Here is a 20,193-nt window from a genome sequence, read left to right on the forward strand (position 1 = left end):
CAAAGTGGCTACACATTACTAGAACTACATTGGCTGTAATGTTCTTTGGAACATCCTGAGGTTGTGAAAGGTGCTATATAAATGCAATTCTCTCTTTTCAGATTCAGTATAGTCCAGGTTAAAGCATTTAACCACTGAACTTTCTTTTTAAACAGTCAATTAATTTCCAATGTTTTTTTTTGCACACTTGGCTCTTTTACCTCTTTTATAAAAGGATTCATGTTTGGTGCTCATTTTGATAAACTGACTGAGAGCTAACCAAAACATTAGAGTCCACTTGTCAGATAGTTCTCCAACCCTACAGCTTTCTCCATCTGTAATCAAGAGCTTGTGTTTCCTTCTGCTCAAAAGATTTTATTTCCGGGGGGGGCACTGAAATCACTGGGGACCTGGGCAGCAACTTCAATTCTTCAGAAGGGGCATTTTAACCCTCTGCACGTAGGTGCCTTCTTAAACGAAAAGGGAAAGCTCATTTTTATTGACTGTGAGCAGAGCTAGGCCAGTTTACATTTCTACATATTAATATATTAATCATCGATAATAGCCTCAGCGCTAGTCACTTTCAGGTTTAGCTGGAGCACAGATATTATTTCAAAATCAATATAAAAAATTCATAAGATAATGACGGCTAGGAAGGGAAATGAAAGTCTGAAAAGCTGGAGGCTCCAGATAGGATTATATGAAGTAAGCGTTGTGAGTGACAGGTGAAGGCGCCCTGCCAAGTATGCAGGCTTCATGTACAATAAGGATGGGAAGGATTTATAATGAAACTTGTGAGCTAATGATCTCACATTTTGGTTGGCAGAGCTTGTTAGAAATAAAAAGCCAAGAGTTACAAGAGTTAAACGAAAAGGGAAAACTCATTTTCATTGACTGTGAGCAGAGCTAGGCCAGTTTACATTTCTACATATTAATATATTAATCATTGATAATAGCCTCAGCGCTAGTCCAGGAAACTCTTGTACCAGGAAACATTGGAAATACACAGCACCCGAAGGCACTTCACAGGAACGTAATCAGAAAAAAATGACACTGAGCTAAAGAGAGAGATGCTAGGACAGGTAACTAAAAGGCTGGAAAAACTCAGCAGGTCTGACAGCGTCTGTGAAGAGAAAGACAGAGTTAACGTTTCGAGTCCGTATGATTCTTCTTCAGAACTAAACAGAAGTATAAATGCGGTGAAATATATACTGTTTATGGGGGGTGGAACAGGTGAAGCTGGGTAGAGGGCCAGTGATAGGTGGAGGGAAAGGAGAGATTGCAAAAGATGTCATAAACAGAAGGTCAAAGGGGTGTTGATGGTGGTGATACTGGCTAAAGGAGGTGCTCATGGTGACATTAAGAGTAGAAAGCAGGATGAGCAAGTGACAGATGGCCCTAGTGGGGCTGGGGTGGGGGGAGGGGATGGTGTGGGAGAAAAGATCGAAATAGGATAAAAGGTGAGGATAAAACAATGAATGGAAATAAATTTTAAAAATAATAATAAAAATAGGTGGGAAAAATATATAGATAAAAAAATTTAAAAATAAATATTTTTAAAAAGGGGATCAAAAAGGGGTGAGGATGGAGGAGAGAGTTCATGATCTGAAGTTGTTGAACTCAATATTCAGTCCGGAAGGCTGTAAAGTGCCTAGTCGGAAGATGAGGTGCTGTTCCTCCAGTTTGCGTTGAGCTTCACTGGAATAATGCAGCAAGCCAAGGACGGACATGTGGGCATGAGAGCAGGGTGGAGTGTTGAAATGGCAAGCGACAGGGAGGTCTGGGTCATGCTTGCGGACAGACCGAAGGTGTTTCACAAAGTGGTCACCCAGTCTGCGTTTGGTCTCTCCAATGTAGAGGAAACCGCATTGGGAGCAATGAATGCAGTAGACTAAATTGAGGGAAGTGCAAGTGAAATGCTGCTTTACTTGAAAGGAGTGTTTGGGCCCTTGGACGGTGAGGAGTGGGGAAGTGAAGGGGCAGGTGTTGCACCTTCTGCGGTTGCATGGGAAGGTGCCATGGGAGGGGGTTGAGGTGTTGTGGGTGATGGAGGAGTGGACCAAGGTGTCCTGGAGGGAATGGTCCATACAGAATGCTGATGGGGGGTGGGGGGATCAGGGGCGGCGGGGGGAAGGGAAGATGTCTTTGCTGGTGGCATCATGCTGGAGTTGGCGGGAATGGCGGAGGATGATCCTTTGAATGCGGAGGCTGGTGGGGTGAAAAGTGAGGACAAGCGGAGGGCCAGCGGGTGAGGGGGGGGTGCGGGGGGGAGGTGGTGAAGGGAAGATGTGAAGGGCACTTTACAGCCTTCCGGACTGAATATTGAGTTCAACAACTTCAGACCATGAACCCTCTCCTCCATCCTCACCCCTTTTTGATCCCCTTTTTAAAAATATTTATTTTTAAATTTTTATATATATATTTTTCCCACCTATTTTTATTATTATTTTTAAAATTTATTCCTTATTTTATCCCCATCTTTTAGCCTATTTCGATATTTTTTTCCCCACATCGTCCCCTCCCCCCACCCCAGCCCCACTAGGGCCATCTGTTTACTTGCTCATCCTGCTTTCTACTCTTAATGTCACCATTAGCACCTCCTTTAGCCAGTATCACCACCATTAACACCCCTTCGACCTTCTGTCTATGACATCTTTTGCAATCTCTCCTTTGCCTCCACCTATCACTGGCCTTCTATCCAGCTTCACCTGCCCCACCCTCCCTTAAACAATATACACTTCACGACATTTTTACTTCTGTTTAGTTCTGAAGAAGAGTCATACGGACTCGAAACGTCAGCTCTGTCTTTCTCTCCACAGATGCTGTCAGGCCTGCTGAGTTTTTCCAGCAATTTTTGCTTTTGTTTCAGATTTCCAGCATCCGCAGTATTTTGCTTTTAACTAAAAGACTGGTCAAATTACGCAGTGTCTTAAAGGAGGACAGAGAAGTCGAGGTTTAGGAACAGAATTCTTAAGTTTAAGCCTAAACAGCTGAAGTCATGGCTACCCTAAATGCTCATTATATTTTGAATCCTTAGAGTAGAGAGAGAGCAAAAGAGCAAGAAAAGAGAAAAAAATTAAAGGAAAGTTAGAGGAATAAAGGAATAAAGATAGGCTGACAACGAGAAACAGAAAAAGAGAGAGGAGAAAGGGATGGTCAAGACTGAGGACTGCCACAAATTACAAGAATACGACTAGATTGTAGAATGGGCAAATAATTGCCAAAATAGGTTGGGCAGATAAATGTGAGATACAAGCAAAATATTAGGTCACATTATTAAAATAAGAATCCAATTGGGGAGCAAAATGGAGTACAAATAGACAAATCACTCAAAGTAGTGGAACAGGTTAAAAAGGCCATTAAAAAGCAAACCAAGCAGTAGGGTTCTTTTCTAGAGGGATACAATTGAAAAGGCAGGAAGTAATGCTGAATTTGTATTGAATCTTGGGCTACACTGGGAGTACTGTGTACAATTCTGGTTGCCCTATCATAAAAAGGATAAAGAGGCACTAGAGAGTGTGCAAAAGATATTTACAAGGATGTTACCAGAAATGCGAGGACATACCTATTAGGAGAGAATGAACAGGTTGGCTTTTTTTCCTCTTGGAAAGAAAAGGCTGAGGGGTGACCTAATGCAGTTCTTTTAAATTAAGAAAGGTTTCGATAGAGTTGATATGGAAAGAATGTTTCCTCTTGTGGGACAGAGCATAACTAGAAGTCATGAATGTAGGATGGTCACCAAGGATTCCAATAGAGAATTCAGAAGAAACTATTTCATCCAAACAGCGGTGAGAATGTGGAACTTGCTACTACAGGGAGCGGTTGAAGTGAATAGTGAGGTGCATTTCAGGGGAAGCTAGAGAAGCACATGAGGGAGAAGGGAATTGAGGGTTACAATGATAGTTCGATGAAGAAAAATAGGAGGAGGCTTGAGTGGAGCATAAATGCCTGCAAGGCGTGGTTGGGTTGTATGCCCAGATTTTCTACTGTTTATTTTATGTAGTTCTAAGTGAAAAAGAAAGGAAAAGGCAGCAAGGAAGGAAAGGCACAGAGACATTTCCCCATACTCACCTGTACTGGATTTAATATTGCCAACAGTGGTTGAGTGTGTACCTAGAGATTTCATCACATAACCCCCCCAACTCAAATAACCTGCCCCCTACAGTCACACCATTGGTTCATCTCCAGCCACCCTGACTATTCAAGGCCGACTGGAGATGGCTCTTGCTTACCCAACTGGTGTGTTCGTCAAACAGACTTCCCCTGTTCCCTCCCCCCGCCACACTCAATCGCTAATGTTTTTATAATTACCTAATGAAGGCTGTCATGAAATCATTATTTTTTTGTCCCTGTGTGTTTTGTAAGCTAGCGCCTGTGGAGACTGTAACATTCAGGGCACAGGATATTCCTATACTCATTATATTTCATCCTGCCTAGTAACGAGGGTGGGACTCTCTTGGAGTGCTTTAATAGGTCAGCCAGATGAGTTCAAAGGTCAGTGAAGATCAGTTCAAGGGTCAGTCAGTTTTAGTCAGAGAGAGAGAGAGTCAGGAGCAGGAGAAGAAGCTCTATGCAGCAAAAGTGCTGTTGTTAGCTCTGAAGAGCTAGGTTGGCAGGCTACAGGTAGTGAGGGCTCGGGAGAAGCCCTGGAGAGCTGAAAAGCCAGTGAAAGGGTGGTGACTCTGTGCTGTGGGCCGTTGGGGCAAAGGTAACACTTTGCAGCAGGTGGTGTCCTGCTCGGTCTGGCTGAAGAGCTGGAGTTTTGTCCCTGAGTTGGTGCTGGAGTGCAGGCTCGGGAATCCGGGGGAACGTAGTCTTGAGAGATGAGGTTGAAACTCTCGGAGGTGAGCAATTTTAAGGCAGTCTGAGTCGGGGCGACTTTAAGGGAATTCAGAGACTTGATCTTCAAAAGTGAAAATTTGGAATCCCTCATGAGGGAGACAGAGTTTTAATGAGATTGTGTAGCTCACAGTGGATACTGATGTCTGGGTGGGTTGCGGAGAAATCTGTGGGATCTATCTTAGTCACATTTGCCATTTATTGTGCAGTGTGGAGTGTTTGACCACAATTTTCCTGTTAGTTCCCTTGTACCTCATGTTGATTGTGAATGTTAGAGTATAAGATAGATATTGTAAATTGTTTTGCTTCTCTGACTGTGTATAGTAAAGCTTATTTTGTTTGTTTAAAAAATGTGAAATCTTGTGCCTTTATTCTCTTAGTAAATACCTTGGACCTCAAACTTTGTCTACTTTAAACAAAAAATTACTGGTCCCTAACCAGATTGTGCCAAAGATTTGGGGGTCTGGTCCAGGACTGTAATAAGATATTCAAAGAAAATGAAAATAAAACTCAATTTATTTCAATACTCCTGGAGTTTTTCTCCGGGGTTGCTTGTGGCACCATCCTGGAGATTAATCTCCAATTCCTGGAGACTCCACAGCGTTCCTGAAGGGTTGGAAACCCTAGTTGAATCCAACCAAGATCACAGAGGTGAACAGGCTATTCCACAACAGCATTCAAACCTTTAACTGCCCAGGGATCTTCACTGAAGAACTCCAGATATTACTGACACGCTAACATTTTTCTACAGGCTTCATTATCTAATGAGCTTTCAGTCGGAGACTCCATTTTTTATCAACAGTGGAACTAATCATTTCCACCAGCAACATGAACCCAGAACACACACATTGATTTTTCTCCTGGGCATCATAACTTCTGGCATATTTCCTTCCATATTTCATGGGCCTGGACTCACTTACCAAGGGAGTTGGGGATTTTTCAACATCCAGTATAAGTTTTCCTATGTTCCCTCTGTCATGGATTCTCTGCATGGCTTCCTTCACCTGCAAATAATAGACAGAGACATGAGTTCCTTTAGGAAGAGAGCCTAAATGAATCCTTAGGAATAGCAGACCTATAATGATTCTTGAATATAAATTCCAGGTCAGTAACAAGCAAATCCTACGACCTGCTCAATATTTACGTAATGGGTGGACATTTCCAGATCATTAATGTTCCATAATACAGAAGTAGTCCATATGTATCCTTGGTTTCCATGAAGGTCACATCGCTACATTATCAATTCAGAAAAAAAAAAATCCCATCAATGAAAACTTATGCAACATTACATAGCAGAGAAACAGGCCATTCAGTCCAACCAGACCATGATGGTGGTTATGCACTATTTGAGCCTTCTCCAATCTTTTTTCATCTAAATCTATCATCATAGCCCTTAATTTCCTTCTCCCTCATATACTTATCGAGCTTCCTCTTAAATGCAGCCAAACTATTTGCTTCAAACAATTCCCTGTGGTATTGAGTTCCACACTCTCACCACTCTTTGGGTAAAGAGTTTCTGGTAAAGAATCAGATGTCTGACCATCTGTTTCTGTTGAAACAGTTCCCAGATGGGTTAATTATCAATGCTTGGCTGAGTTTCAAGACTCACTAATGGATTAGCTCAGTGGGGGTCCGTTTTTACAGGTGGAAGTGGGGTGTTTGCTTTGCTTGATTAACACTGTTATGAGATTATACCAAGCTATTCTTTCTGTGATCTCTCTTGTCAGTGTCTGTATGTTTGTCTGGACAAGATTAAGAGGTGTGAAGTGGGTAAAGCTGCTGTTACTGATATTATAATGGCACTGTTTGATTAACACATTCCTAGGTTTGTAGCTAAAGTAATTTATTTTCAAAGCAGATTTAGAAATGTGTTTTTTTTTTGTTCAGCACTTCCACACATGTCATTGGTAATATATGTCTCATTGGTTCTGTACATAGTGCATACTGGATAAGTGGGCATGGAAGGGCCATGGAGTGCATCAAGGTGGCATGGTGGACATAGAAGGGACATGAAACGGGTATGCATAAGACCTTTCAAACTTACCTTTTCAAAGATTCCAGAACCCAGGCTAAGGTTCTCAACTTCCCCCGAGCAGACATGAACAATGAGTCATCGAGAAGCAAGTCTGCCGTAACGAAAATTGGAGGGAGGGGGTTGGCTATGAGATGCCTACCCCCATTGGAGCCAGGCAGGTTGGGAGCGCATGGTGCAGGCTTACTATCCGCACCCTGAGCCTGCAACGATGAAAATATGCAGTGCTAGAAACAGGGCTAGGACTGCTGCATCTGCATCCCTTCCACCATTTTTTCCTTTGGCCCGCCTCCATTCTGACACGGATGGTGGCCTGAAATTCAGGCCCATATATCAAGACCAAGCATATACTTGATGAGGGAGAGAAATTGCTGGGCTACAGGGGAATGGGACTAACTGGATAGCACTTTCAAAAAGCTGGAATGCACAAAACAGGCTGATTGGCCTCCTTCTGTGCTGTGTGATTTGATTCAATATTTGTCAGTTTTCACTTTGCCAATGCCCTCCTATTTCCCTCACCACAACTCGATGTAAAGTACTACTTCAGCTGAAAACTGAGGAAGCAGGGATTAGGTCAGTTTGAAGGGGATGAAAAGCAGCAATGGAAGCCCACATCAGCTATTATTAAAAATAACTCAAAACCTTAAATGAGCAAATTCCTTTCAGAAGCCAGGTTTCACCATTCTGATGAGGACAGCTAGATCGCTACCATGTGTAATGTAGGAATCGCTATAAATGTATACCAATGCCCTTTTTAACTTTTGACCAGAAACTGATCTGGACTAACCATGTAAATACTGTGGCTACAAGAGCAGGTCAGAAGCTAGGAGTCCTGCGATGAGTAACTCACTTCTTGACTCCCCAAAGCTTGTTCACCTACAAGGCTCAAGTCAGGAGTGTGATGGAATACTCTCCACTTGCCTGGATGAGTGCAGCTGCAACAACACTCAAGAAGCTTGACACCATCCAGGACAAAGCAGCCTGCTTGATTAGCACATTATCCACAAACATTCACACCCTCTACCACTGATGCATTGTGGTAGCAGTGTGCACCATCTACAAGATGCACGACAGAAACTCACCAAGGTTCCTTAGGCAGCACCTTCCGAACCCACCACCACTATCATCTAGAAGGACAAGGGTAGCAGATAGATGGGAACACCACCACCCGGAAGTTCCCCTCCAAGTCACTCACCATTCTGACTTGGAAATATATCACTGTTCCTTCACTGTCGCTGGGTCAAAATCCTGGAACTCCCTCCCTAACAGCACTGTGGATGTGCCTACACACAGGGGCTGCAGCGGTTCAAGAAGGCAGCTCACTACCACCTTCTCAAGGGCAATTAGGGCAACTGGAGTGAGGCAGTGGCATCGTGGTATTGTTACTGGACTGGTATTCCAGAGTCCCAGTGTAACGCCCTGGGTCTATGGTAATGCACGGCAGATGGTGAAATTTGAGTTCAATAAAAATCTGGACTTAAAAGTCTGAAACCATTATCGATTGTTGTAAAAGCCCATCTGGTTCACTAATGCCCTTTAGGGAAGGAAATCTGCTGTCCTTACCTGGTCTGGCCTACCTGTGGCCCCAGGCATACAGCAAATACAATTAGGGATGGGCAATAAATGCTGGCCTAGCCAGCAACGCCCACATCCCGTAAATGAATAGTGAAAAAAAAACATTTTTTAGCTGTGTGCAGCCTGATCATTTGAATGCAAGGTACCTTTAAATTGTTTTCTGCATGCCATGCAGGTGCCATATCTTAAAGGGGACAACATGGGTGGTAATTCTTGGTTGTTGCACAGTCCCATGCAGAGCTGGCTAGGAACTTGCTGCTTCGTTGCAGCGTAATTTTAACTAAACTGACCAGATGGGGTGAGGGGTTGGATTGTCACCGTCCTTAATATTATTCTCCATTGCACTTGACCCTATCAGCTTCTTGATGGATAGGTTGGGTTAAAATTTTCGCATTTAAAATTTCTCTCCTCCGGTGGGTCACCATGAAGGTGATCAATTGTCCGATTTTTGAACAATTCGGGTTTACTTTTTTTTGAACCAGGTAGCAACATTCTGGGATAAGTTTTCATCTTCAGTACAATGGATAGACAACCTGTTCAGCCAGAATCCACCCATGCCTCGAAGGTGAAAATGTACTGAATCCCTCCACCTGTTTCATTATGATTTCCCAGGCTGCGACCTGGGATTGTTTGACCTCTCAGAGAATCAAGGGATCTGGTGAGCGGCAGGGAAAGCGGCGTTGAAGGCCCAAGAGCATGTACCATCATACTGAAAGGCAGAGCTGGATTGACCGCCCATATACTCCTGCTCCTATTTCTCGTGTTGTGCTCCATTGCAGAGACTGGTCTGGTTCCACTTTACCTTCACCATGGGAACCGGAGAGTTCCCCTTACTTTACCCGTTCGAAGTCTCACACTTGCATGCCATTTGGTTTTTGGCAGGCACGGCCTCGGCTGCCTGATTTTGCCATTAGTCGCAGCCTGTCGAGATCATTAATGAAAGAGCGGGGACCTCACTTTACAGTAAGGCAGTATCCCCCTCAAGTGATGAGCTCGTTGCAGAGGTTTCACTACCATGTGCAACCAAACAGGCAAGGTGGGCTGGATGGCCTTCTTCTGCGCTGCATCATTCACATGATGATAATGATCATTCATAAGACCATGAGGAGCAATTTTAGATTTACCACTACAATTGTACAATCTTCAAAAAACTGCCCTACCGTCCAGGTCTGTCAAAATTGCATTTAGTTTATACTGCCTCTCAACATCCGTCCTTCCAAAATGCATTTTATCTTTCTCTATACTGAGTGTATTCTTGCGTAGATCTGTTTATCTCCCCATTCCGTCAAGGACTTCTTGACGTCTGGTACTATTCTCCACTGCTTACTGATCTCTGTGCCATCTGCAAACTTTGAAATGATGCCCCTATGCCCAAGTCTAGGTCATTAATATATATCAAAAAGAGCAGTGCTTCTAATACCAACCTCTGTATACATACTCCACTGTAAAAAGTGCAAAATTCACAACAAAATAAGTAATTGTGCTATAACTGCAGTTGGGTATGAGGTTCCTGGTCCGTGTGATGATGAGTGCAGGAAGTCTCAAGAGAAAGTTCAAGGATGCCACTTGTAGTAATTATGGTGTTATTTAGTGTGTAATGTACCTTTAAGAATAATACATGTTAAGGAAGATCACATGATCTGTAGTAACCAATAGGAGAGTAGCGTGGGCTACCTCAGGCAGTCAGTGTAGAGTTAGAGTTGGAGTTGAAAGCAAACGTGTAGTTGCTGCTGAGTACATTGTAAATAAACTTAATGTTCCCACCCAAGAAGTGTCTGCAGATCAACTCTATCATTAACAGTATAACTCGGCCACCCTACAACAAACTGGCGATGAGGATAAAACAGGATTGAACAGAAGAAATCAAATAAGAAAGAAATCAGCACTGTACCTTGCCCAGTGATTGTAAGTAGCAATCTCTGTTAGAATTGAAGAAGTTATCCCCTCTCAAAATGCCACAATTTGGGAGAATTGTTCCCTTTGAACAAGGCACAAACAATTGGTCTCAATACACAGAATGCCTCACATTCTTTTTCCAAGCAAATGAGATTATGGGGGAAGAGAAGAGGTAAGCGATCCTGTTGAGTACTAGTGGGAGCAAAACCTACAGTTTGATTCAAAGTTTGACAGCACCCAGTGCCCCAGATATAAAGAATTTCGATGAATTGGTGGACCTCGTGAAGGGTCATTTTCAACGAAAACCCTCAGTCACAATGCAGAGGTTCAGATTTAATTCGTGCATTAGAGACCCAGGTGAGACAATTACATGCTACATGGCAAATTTGAAGCAGCTAACGGAACATTGTGAGTTCAGTACGGCTCTGAATGGCATGCTCGGAGATCGTTTAGTATGTGGCATGAAAGAGGACACTATTCAGAAAAGATTATTGTCCGAAGTGAATCTGGATTTCAAGAAGGCGCTAGACATAACGCTGGCCATGGAAAGTGCAGGTTCCATTATGGAAGCCAGTTGGCAAAGCTACCCTTGATGGTGGTAGCAGGTGAAGGGCCGAGCTCCTGGGCGAAATTGGTTAAAGGATATTAAGTTAGAATTGGCTGAAATTTTCCAGTTGAGAGCAAATGGACTACCAGAGCTACTTAGAAAGTACACCACTGTCTTTAAGGACAAACTGGGGAAAATCCAGGCCCTGCAGGCCAAGGTTCAAGTGGATCTGGAAGCAACCCCTCGCTTCATGAAGGCGAGTCCAGCCATATGGCCTGCGAGAAAAGGTCAATATTGAACTGAACAGACTAGAGAAACTGGGCGTTATACAACCTGTTCACTTCTCAGAATGGGCAGCGCACATAGTCCCCGTCCTTAAACCTGACCAAAGCATCCGAATTTGTGGAGACTACAAACTGACAGTTAATAAAGTAGCTAAGCTAGATGGGCACCCCATTCCCAAAACCGAAGACCTGTATGCCAAGCTGGCAGGAGGGACAATGTACACAAAGCTTGACATGAGTCATGCTTATCAGCAACTAGAGTTGCATAATTCCTACCAGGAATTTGTGACAATTAATACCCACAAAGGGTTTTTACCAATATACACGATTGCCTTTCAATGTCTCCTCAGCTTGTGCCATCTTTCAGAGAACAATGGAAAGCTTCCTGCAGGGACTGCCCCAGGTTGCAGTCTATTTAGATGATGTACTGGTGACAGGATTCACTGAAAAAGAGCATTTGGCAAACTTAGAAGAAATCTTAAAACGTTTCTTGCAGGCTGGAGCGCTTTTAAAAAAAAAGAAAAGTGCACGTTCCAAGCGAGGAAGGTAATCTATTTGGGTCACCAGGTAGATTCACAGGGCCTCCACCCAGTTGAGGAGGAAGTGAGAGCCATAGGAGAGGCACCTGTGCCAAAGAACACCTCAGAGCTCAAATCATTCCGAGGAATGATCAACTATTATGGGCGATTCTTATCCAATTTGTCTACAGTGCTGGCCCTCTGCATTATCTATTCAAAAAGAACCAACATTGGTCTTGGGAGGCACCCCAGAAAGGAGCTTTCATAAAGGTGAAACACTCGTCCAATCTATTAGTGCATTATGGCCAGACGAAAGAATTGGTGCTGACGTGTGATGCATCTCCCTACGGAGAGGGAGCAATACTCTCTCATCAGATGCACAACAGCACGGACTGGCCAATAGGTTACTTATCAAGAACGCTCACCACAATGGAAAGGGGATACTCGCAGATGGAAAAAGAAGGCCTATCCATCATCTTTGGTGTCAAGAATTTTAATCAGTACGTACACGGCCGCCATTGCTAGGATTGTTTAGTGAGGACAAGGGTTTACCACCAATAGTCTCAGCAAGAATACAATGATGGGCTTTAATTCTGGCAGCAGATGAATACATTTTCATACATAGGCCTGGCAATCAAATCGCAAACGCTGATGCCCTTGGTCATTTGCCTTAAAGAAAATGATGATGAGCACATCCCAGTTCCACAGGAACTTGTTTTACTGTTAAATTTCTTAGACTCCTTAGATGCCGGTATGTGCTCGACAGATCTGAGACTGGACAACTCGGGACCCAGTCCTATCTCAAGTATGGGAACAAGTGCTGCATGCTTGGTCGCAGGAGCCCGTATCTGATGAAATGAAACCGTACTTCAACAGAAGACATGAAATAACCAGCCAGGATGCCATCTTATTGTGGGGAACATGAGTGATAGTTCCTCCAAAGGGAAGGGAAGCCACTTTTAATTAAATTAATGTGCCCATCCAGGAATTTCCCGAATGAAGACCATAGCATGCAGCTATCTATGGTGGCCTGGGATGGATGGTGAAATAGAGAGTTTAGTAAAGCACTGTGTGCAATGTCAGCAACTGCAACAGTTGCCAGTGACAGTTCCATTACACCCATGGGAGTGGCCAGGTAGACCCTGGGTGTGGTTACACATTGACTATGGTGGACCTTTCTGGGGAACAATGTTTCTGCTCATTGTCAATGCCCATTCAAAATTGTTGGACATATATGAGGTGAAGTCACCAACGTCAGCCACTACAATTGAGAAACTACGTCAAGAGTTTTGCCATTCACAGACTACCAGAAGTAGTTGTTTCTGATAATGGCATGGAATTTATGAGTGCTGAGTTTGAATGGTTTATCAGCCTCAACGTTATCACTCATGTGAAAACTGCACCGTACCCACCCTTCCTCAAACCGACTGGCCGAAAGTGTGGTTCAAACGTTCAAGGTAGGCATGAGAAAACTGATAATTCCTTGGCAACCAAGCTAGCACGCATCTTTTTCATTACAGGACTACCCCTCACACAACAACAGGTGTCGCACCTGCAGAGTTAATGTTGAAACACCGTCTCAGGGTGAGGTTGAGCTTAATGGTGCCGAATTTAGAGGGGAAGGTGGTAAGGAGTCAGGGAAACCAGAAAATTAGATACGCCTGGCATAGTCACGAGAGGAAATTTCCCGTGGGAGAGCCAGTATATGTGAAGAACTTTGGGGAAGGACCAAAGTGGTTACCGGGTGAAATAAGTGCAGTGACTGGACCTCTATCTTACTACGTGCAGGTGGAAGGCCGGATCATTCATAAACATGTGGACCATTTAAGGAAGAGAGAGAGAAATCACCAAGATTTGGTTCCACCAGTGACCATGACCAGGTCTGCGTTTCCTGTTGAGGATACTCAACCCAGGACAGACATGTCTGATGTTCCTGTAAGAGTTGAGGATACAGAAATGCAAGGGCCCACTGAAGCACCTGATGTTCAGGCAACTCCGGAAAAGGAGGTTCCTGACAAGGAATCTGAGGTTGTGGAGCTGCGATGTTCCACACATACCAGGAAATCACCTGAAAGACTGAACTCGTAAATTCCTTACCCAGTGTAAATATTATGTCTTGAAAAATATATACTCGTAAATATATGTATAACCAAGTTAAAGGAGGAGGAATGTAGTAATTATGGTTTTATTTAGTGTGTAATGTACCTTTAAGAATAATACTTGTTAAGGAAGATCACATGATCTGTAGTAACCAGTAGGAGAGTAGCGTGGGCTACCTCAGGCAGTCAGTGCAGAGCTAGAGTTGGAGTTGAAACCACACATGTCGTTGCTGCTGAGTATATTGTAAATAAACTTAATGGGTAGAATTTTCCCCCCGTCGGGGGGGAAGTGCAGGAGCGGGCGCGAGCAAGCACGCCTCTGATCGGCGCCCCCACGCTGCCATTTTAAGTGGGCGGGCCAATTAAGGCCCGCACAGTGTGACATCTGCCAGGAAACGCTATGCGCTCCCAATGCGGGCAGGTGAGTGGAGGGGATTCCTCAGGGATGTGCTGCCTCAGGGAGATCGGCTCAGAATTAAAACTTTTATTAAACATGTTAAAAAAAATTCTCTGACATGTCCCCACTCATGTGACACTGTCACATGAGTGGGGACGTGTCCATCACTTTAACTCGAACCATTATTAAATATTTAAAAGCCCTCATGAAACCTCATCCCGCTCCATGGATGAGGTTTCGTGCTTTTCCTGAAGTCCGCCAGGGCCTCCGGCCTGCCCGCCAACCTTAAGGTTGGACGGGCAGCCCTGTCAATGACCTAAATTGTTTTATTAATGGCCTCAATGGTCCGTTGACAGATCGGCGAGCGCACAGCTGACTGGGCTGCGCCCCCGCTGACCTGGAAATGGAAATGACGCAGGGTGACATCGGGAGTTCCTCCCAGCGTCATTTTACCCATCGGCGAGCGGGCCCCACCCCCATTCGCCGACCTAAAGATCTTGCCCAACGTTTCCACCCAAGAAGTGTCTGCAGATCAACTCGATCGTTAATAGCACAACTCGGCCACCCTACAACACCACTACTTGGAAATCATTACTAATGCAAAAATCTCCTTGTTTTGTTCCTGGCATCTGTGGGTGTGTGTGTGTGTTTGCCGATAATGTCCTACTTAATATTCAGGCAAAGGGTTTAATTAGCGAGCAATGTGACTGTACAAGATTAAATGAAGTTGGGATGGTCTTTGATTAATTCATTAATTATGAGGCTCTAATTCAGCATCTAATTATCTCAGCTCTAGACAGAACAGAAACACATTCAAATGGGTGGCTAAGAAACCTGTTTACTTCACCTTCAATTAAGCAAATTGTTGTGGTACCCAGTGCGTGCTAAATACAACACAAGGCTCCATTAACCTGGACAATTGGCCTACTGTTCCCAAGCTGTAATTAGGGAATGTTCTGGATGTGACCGCCTTAAGTTGCTAGACTATGAAATATTATTGCAAGAAGAAAATTTGATATGTAAATGAGGGCCTATGCAAAGGGATGGCAAGAAGAGTGAACTACAGTGATCTCTGCAGCTAATCAATTCTCACATGGGGTGTGAAGCATTATTCAGCCCAGTCCTGTCGAATTTTGCCAAGGAAGGTAACTATTGCATCAGGAACCCTCAGTCTTCCCTTCCGTCTAAAACCTGAAGGTTTTTAGAACCTAAATTTGGCGTGGCCTAGCTGCTGTGACTTATCTTTCTGTCCTACATCACAGTTAATGTTCCTTTAAATGGAGTTAGAGAGGTTAAGTGAAGTTTTTTTTTAATATAACAGAGAAGTGTTTGGACATGAACGGCCCATCAAAAAACAGAGGCAGGAGGCTTGATGGATTTTTTTTAAAGGGAAGTTTGAAACGTTCAAGGAAAGTGAAGAGGAACAGGAACTGAATTCTTTCACTGTGATGTAGGACAGAAAAATAAGTAACAGCAGCTAGGCCACGCCAAATTTAGGTTATAAAAACCTTCAGGTTTTAGACGGAAGGGAAGACTGAGGGTTCCTGATGCAATAGTTACCTTCCTTGGCAAAACTCGACAGGACTGGACTGGATGATGCTTCACACCCCTGTGGGAATTGATTAACTGCAGAGATCACTGTAGTTCTCTCTTCTTGCCCTCCCTTTGCATAGGCCTGCAGAGCCTACAGATATGTGATGGGCCAAATGGACTCCTTGTGTATTTAAAATTCTACAATTTGACTGGGCATGTTGGCTGGACTGGGGTAAGTGAATATTGGAAAAATCGGACTGGTTGGAGCACGCACCTGCAACACCCAGACCCACTTTTCACCCATTAATCTAAAGAGACAGAAAATCGACAGGTTCCTTGATATCTATAAACTCTAAAGCCACCCAATGCTCCACGATTCACTGTGTCAGCGCGTGATGTGCACTTGTGGGCAAACTCAGGGAAATCTCCCCAAATGAACATTGAAAAGTAGTGACACAAAATAATTAATTTGTAAATCTTTGCATTGCAGTTCAGTTAAATCACTCACACAGCAATTTAATCCACACAGGGACACGCGACAGTTAACTTAGTGTGGCTGGATTTCTAAAACGTGCTAAAATCGAGGTAAAACTTGGTGGGTATTGCTGAGCAGGGTGAAGGGCAAAGACCAATGGGCAGGATTCGGCAGCCAAGCCAAAAGTCCATTGACTTTCGGTGCAACCAGAAGATCCCGGTCACGATGGGGTCAGAAAATCCTGGCCCCATAGTGTAGGACACCCCCGAGTTGAGAAACGTAAGAGAGGAGCAAAAATTAGGTAAATGAATTCAAGGACTGATCTGACGATCCAAAGTTTGACCTGACCTGGTCAGGAGAGGGTGAACACTAGGAGGGAGGGAGATTGGGAGTTCCAAAGCTTTGAGGTTAAACAAGGTGTTAAAGGTAGGAGTCAGTGAGAACATAGATAGGAGGTAGAAATATGTCTTTGCAGCTCAGAGGGAACAACAGAAGAAGATTCAGAGAAATACCAACAATAAGTACATAAGAAATAGAAGCAGGAGTAGACCATTCAGCCCCTCGAGTCTGCTTTACCATTCAATACGATCATGGCTGATCTCTCGCGTGAACTCCAATTTCTTGCCTGCTCTCCATATCCCTTGATTCCCTGAGAGGCCAAAAATCTGTCTGTCTCAGCAGTAAACATGCTCAACGATGGAGCATCCACAACCCTCCAAGATTCACTGTTCATCGAGTGAAGAAATTTCTCCTCATCTCTGTCCTAAATAATAGACCCCTTAGCCTGAGACTCTGCCCCTGAAAAGAAGCCTCAGTATCTATACTACCAAGCCCCTTCAGAATCGTGCATGACTCAATGGGATCACCTCTCGTCTTCCAAACTCCAAAGAATATGGACTCAGCCTCTCATCATAAGGCACCTCCCACATTCCAAGATACAATTGAGCAAATATTCACTGTACCACCTGCAAAGCAAGTATATCCTTCCTTCCTCAGGTACGGACACCAAAACTGCACACAGTGCTCAAACAACAACAAAAACCACAATTTAAATTTATATAGCACCTTTTAAGTAATGAAACATCCCAAGGTGCTTCACAGGAACAAAATGTGACACCAAGCTACACAGATCAGATGACCCCAAAGCTTGGTCAAAGAGGTAGGTTTTAAGAAACGTCTTAAGGGAAGAAAACGAGATGGAGTGATGGAGAGGTTCAGGGAGGGTTTTCCTGAGCTCAGGGCCTAGGCAGCTGAAAGCGTGGCAAGCAATGATGGAGGAATTAAAATCAGGGATGGTTAAGAGGCCAGAATTAGAACAACAGAGATATCTTGGAGGGTTCTTGGGGTGGAAGAGATTACAGAGATAAAGAAAGGCGAGGCCATGGAGGGATTTGAAAACAAGGATGAGAATTTTAAAGTCAAGACATTGCTTGACAGGGAGCCAGCAAGCACAGGGGGAAATAGGGGATTGGGAGCTGTTGGTCTTTATTGCAAAGGAATTGGAGTACAAGAATAAAGAAGCCTTGCTACAAGTGTACAGGGTTTTGATGAGGCCACATCTGGAATAGTGTGTGCAGTTTTGGTCTCCACATTTAAGAAAGGAAAAACTGGAGATGCTACAGCGAAGGTTCACTAGATTGGTCCCTGGGATGAGAAGGTTGTCCTATGAACATATGAATTAGAAGCAGGAGTAGGCCAATCGGCCCCTCGAGCCCTCTCTGTCATTTTGGAAGATTATGGATGATCTGATTGTAACCTCCCACCTACTCCCAATGACCTTCCACCCCTTCTTATCAAGAATCTTTCTACCTCTGCCTTTAAAAATATTCAAAGACTCTGCTCCCACTGCATTTTGAGGAAGAGTTCCAAAGACCCACGACCCTCTGAGAGAAAAAAATTCTCATCTCTGATTTAAATGAGCGACCCCTTATTTTTAAACAGTGATCCACAGTTCTAGATTCTCCCACAAAAGGAAACATCCTCTCCACATCCATCCTGTCAAGACCCCTCAGAAACTTAATGGTTTCAATCAGTTGTTACTCTTCTAAACTCCAGTGGATACAAGCCTAGCTTGTCCAACCTTTCCTCATAAGACATATAATCGTAAGATGGGAGGCTAAGTCAATTGGCTTATATTCTCTAGAGTTTAGAAGAATGAGAGGTGATCTCATTGGAACCCACACAATTCCGAAGTGGCTTGATAGGGTGGACCTTAAGGGATTGTTTCCACTGGTTGTGGAGTCTGAAACATGGGGGAACAGTCTCAAGATAAAGGGTCAATCATTTAAGGCTGAGATGAGGAGAAATTACTTCACTCAAAGAGTTGTGAATCTTTGTAATTCTCCACTCCACAGGTTGTGGATACTGCATCATTGAATACATTTAAGGCTGGGATAGACAGATTTTTGATGTCTCAGGGAATTAAGGGAAATTGGGAGCAGGTGGGAAAATGGGGCTGAAGCCCAAGATCACCCATGATCATATTGAACGGTGGAACGATGGGCCACATGGTCTACTCCTGCTCCCATTTCTTTTGTTATTATGTCTTGCTGTGAGTTAAGGACGGGCTGCAGAGTTTTGGATGACCTCAGGTTTATGGAGGGTAGAATGTGGTAGCCTAGCCAGAAGTGTTCAAGTCTGAAGGTAACCATAAGGTGTCTGTCCCTGTCACAGTACTGAAACAGCTCTTATCAAAGTCACAAATTATATTGCATATGTGATGGTGACAAAAGTAAACTTACCCTCCTCTCCTGACCATTCTGCAGCCTTTGACATAGTTCACCACACCATCCTCCTGCAATGCCTCTCCATTGTTGTCCAGCTGGGTGAAACTGCTCACATCTGGTTCCATTCTTATCTGTCTAATCGTAGTCAGAGAATCACTTGCAATGTTTTGTTTACCAGCTCCTGCACCATTACTTCTGGTGTCCCTCAAGGATCCATTCTTGGCCTCCTTGTCTTTTTCATCTACCTGCTGCCCCTTGGCAACATCACCCAAAAGCACAGGGTAGTGTATATACACTGACCACATCCAGCCCTAACTCACCACCACCTCACCCGACTCCTCCACTGTTGCTAAATTATCAGGCTGCTTATCCGACATCCAGTTCTGGATGGGCAGAAATTTCGTCCAGTTGAACATTGGGAAGTCTGAAATCATTATTTCAGTCCCCACTCCAAACTCCATTCCCTAAGTACCAGTTCCATCCCTCTCAGTGACAACAGTCTGGGATTAAACCAGTCTGCTCACAACTTTCGTGTCACATTGATCCGAAAATAAGCTTCTGACCTCATACTCATGCCATCACTAAGACTGCCTATTTCCACCTCCCTAACAGTGCACGTTTCGGTCCTACCGCAGCTGATCTGCTGCTGAAACCTTCATTCAACCTTCGTATAGTTCCCTGGCCAAAGTTCAGATCATAATGAGCCACACGTTTGGACACCAAGAAAACTCCCCAGTTCACTCAGCCATGGCTCGATTATCAGCACTTTCACCTCGAGTCAGAAAGCTGTGGGTTCAAACCACAAAAAAAAATTTGCCTGATGGAGGTTGTGGCGGCGATTGAAGGTGTAGTCCCACCACAGCCCTATATAATTGTAGCAAGATTTCTTTACTCACCTACTCCAATTCCATTATAATAAAGACCAATATGCCATTTGCCTTTCTGATTGCTTGTTGCGTCTGCATGTTAACTTGCTGTGTTCCTTGGATGAGTGCACTCAAGTATTTCTGAACATTAGCATTGAAAAGTTTCAGCCCTTTTAAAAACATTCTGCTTTTCTATGACTACCCAAGTGAATAACCTGACACTTCCCTACAACATAATTAGAATGATAAATTAAAGAACCTAGCAAAGTTACAATGAGAATAGAGAGAGATTAGAGACTAGAGGTAGGAAGCAGCTTCAGCAATGAAGGATATATTGGATAAAAGCAAAATACTGCGGATGCTGGAAATCTGAAACAAAAGCAGAAAAAACTGGAAAAACTCAGCAGGTCTAAGAGCATCTGTGGAG

The 20,193-nt window shown here is 43.8% G+C and overlaps 1 protein-coding gene across 2 annotated transcripts in view; it reads right to left on the bottom strand.

The window, feature by feature from the left end:
- vat1l (vesicle amine transport 1-like) overlaps window positions 1-20,193 on the bottom strand; it is a 199,836-nt gene that overhangs the window by 10,719 nt on the left and 168,924 nt on the right. For both annotated transcript variants that reach the window (XM_078544638.1, XM_078544637.1), the window contains exon 8: window positions 5,739-5,822. In XM_078544638.1, coding sequence (XP_078400764.1) covers window positions 5,739-5,822 — 84 coding nt within the window. The remainder of the gene's footprint in view (window positions 1-5,738; window positions 5,823-20,193) is intronic.

The sequence above is a fragment of the Cetorhinus maximus genome, chromosome 6 (assembly GCF_964194155.1).
Source record: "Cetorhinus maximus chromosome 6, sCetMax3.hap1.1, whole genome shotgun sequence".
Lineage (NCBI taxonomy): Eukaryota > Metazoa > Chordata > Chondrichthyes > Lamniformes > Cetorhinidae > Cetorhinus > Cetorhinus maximus.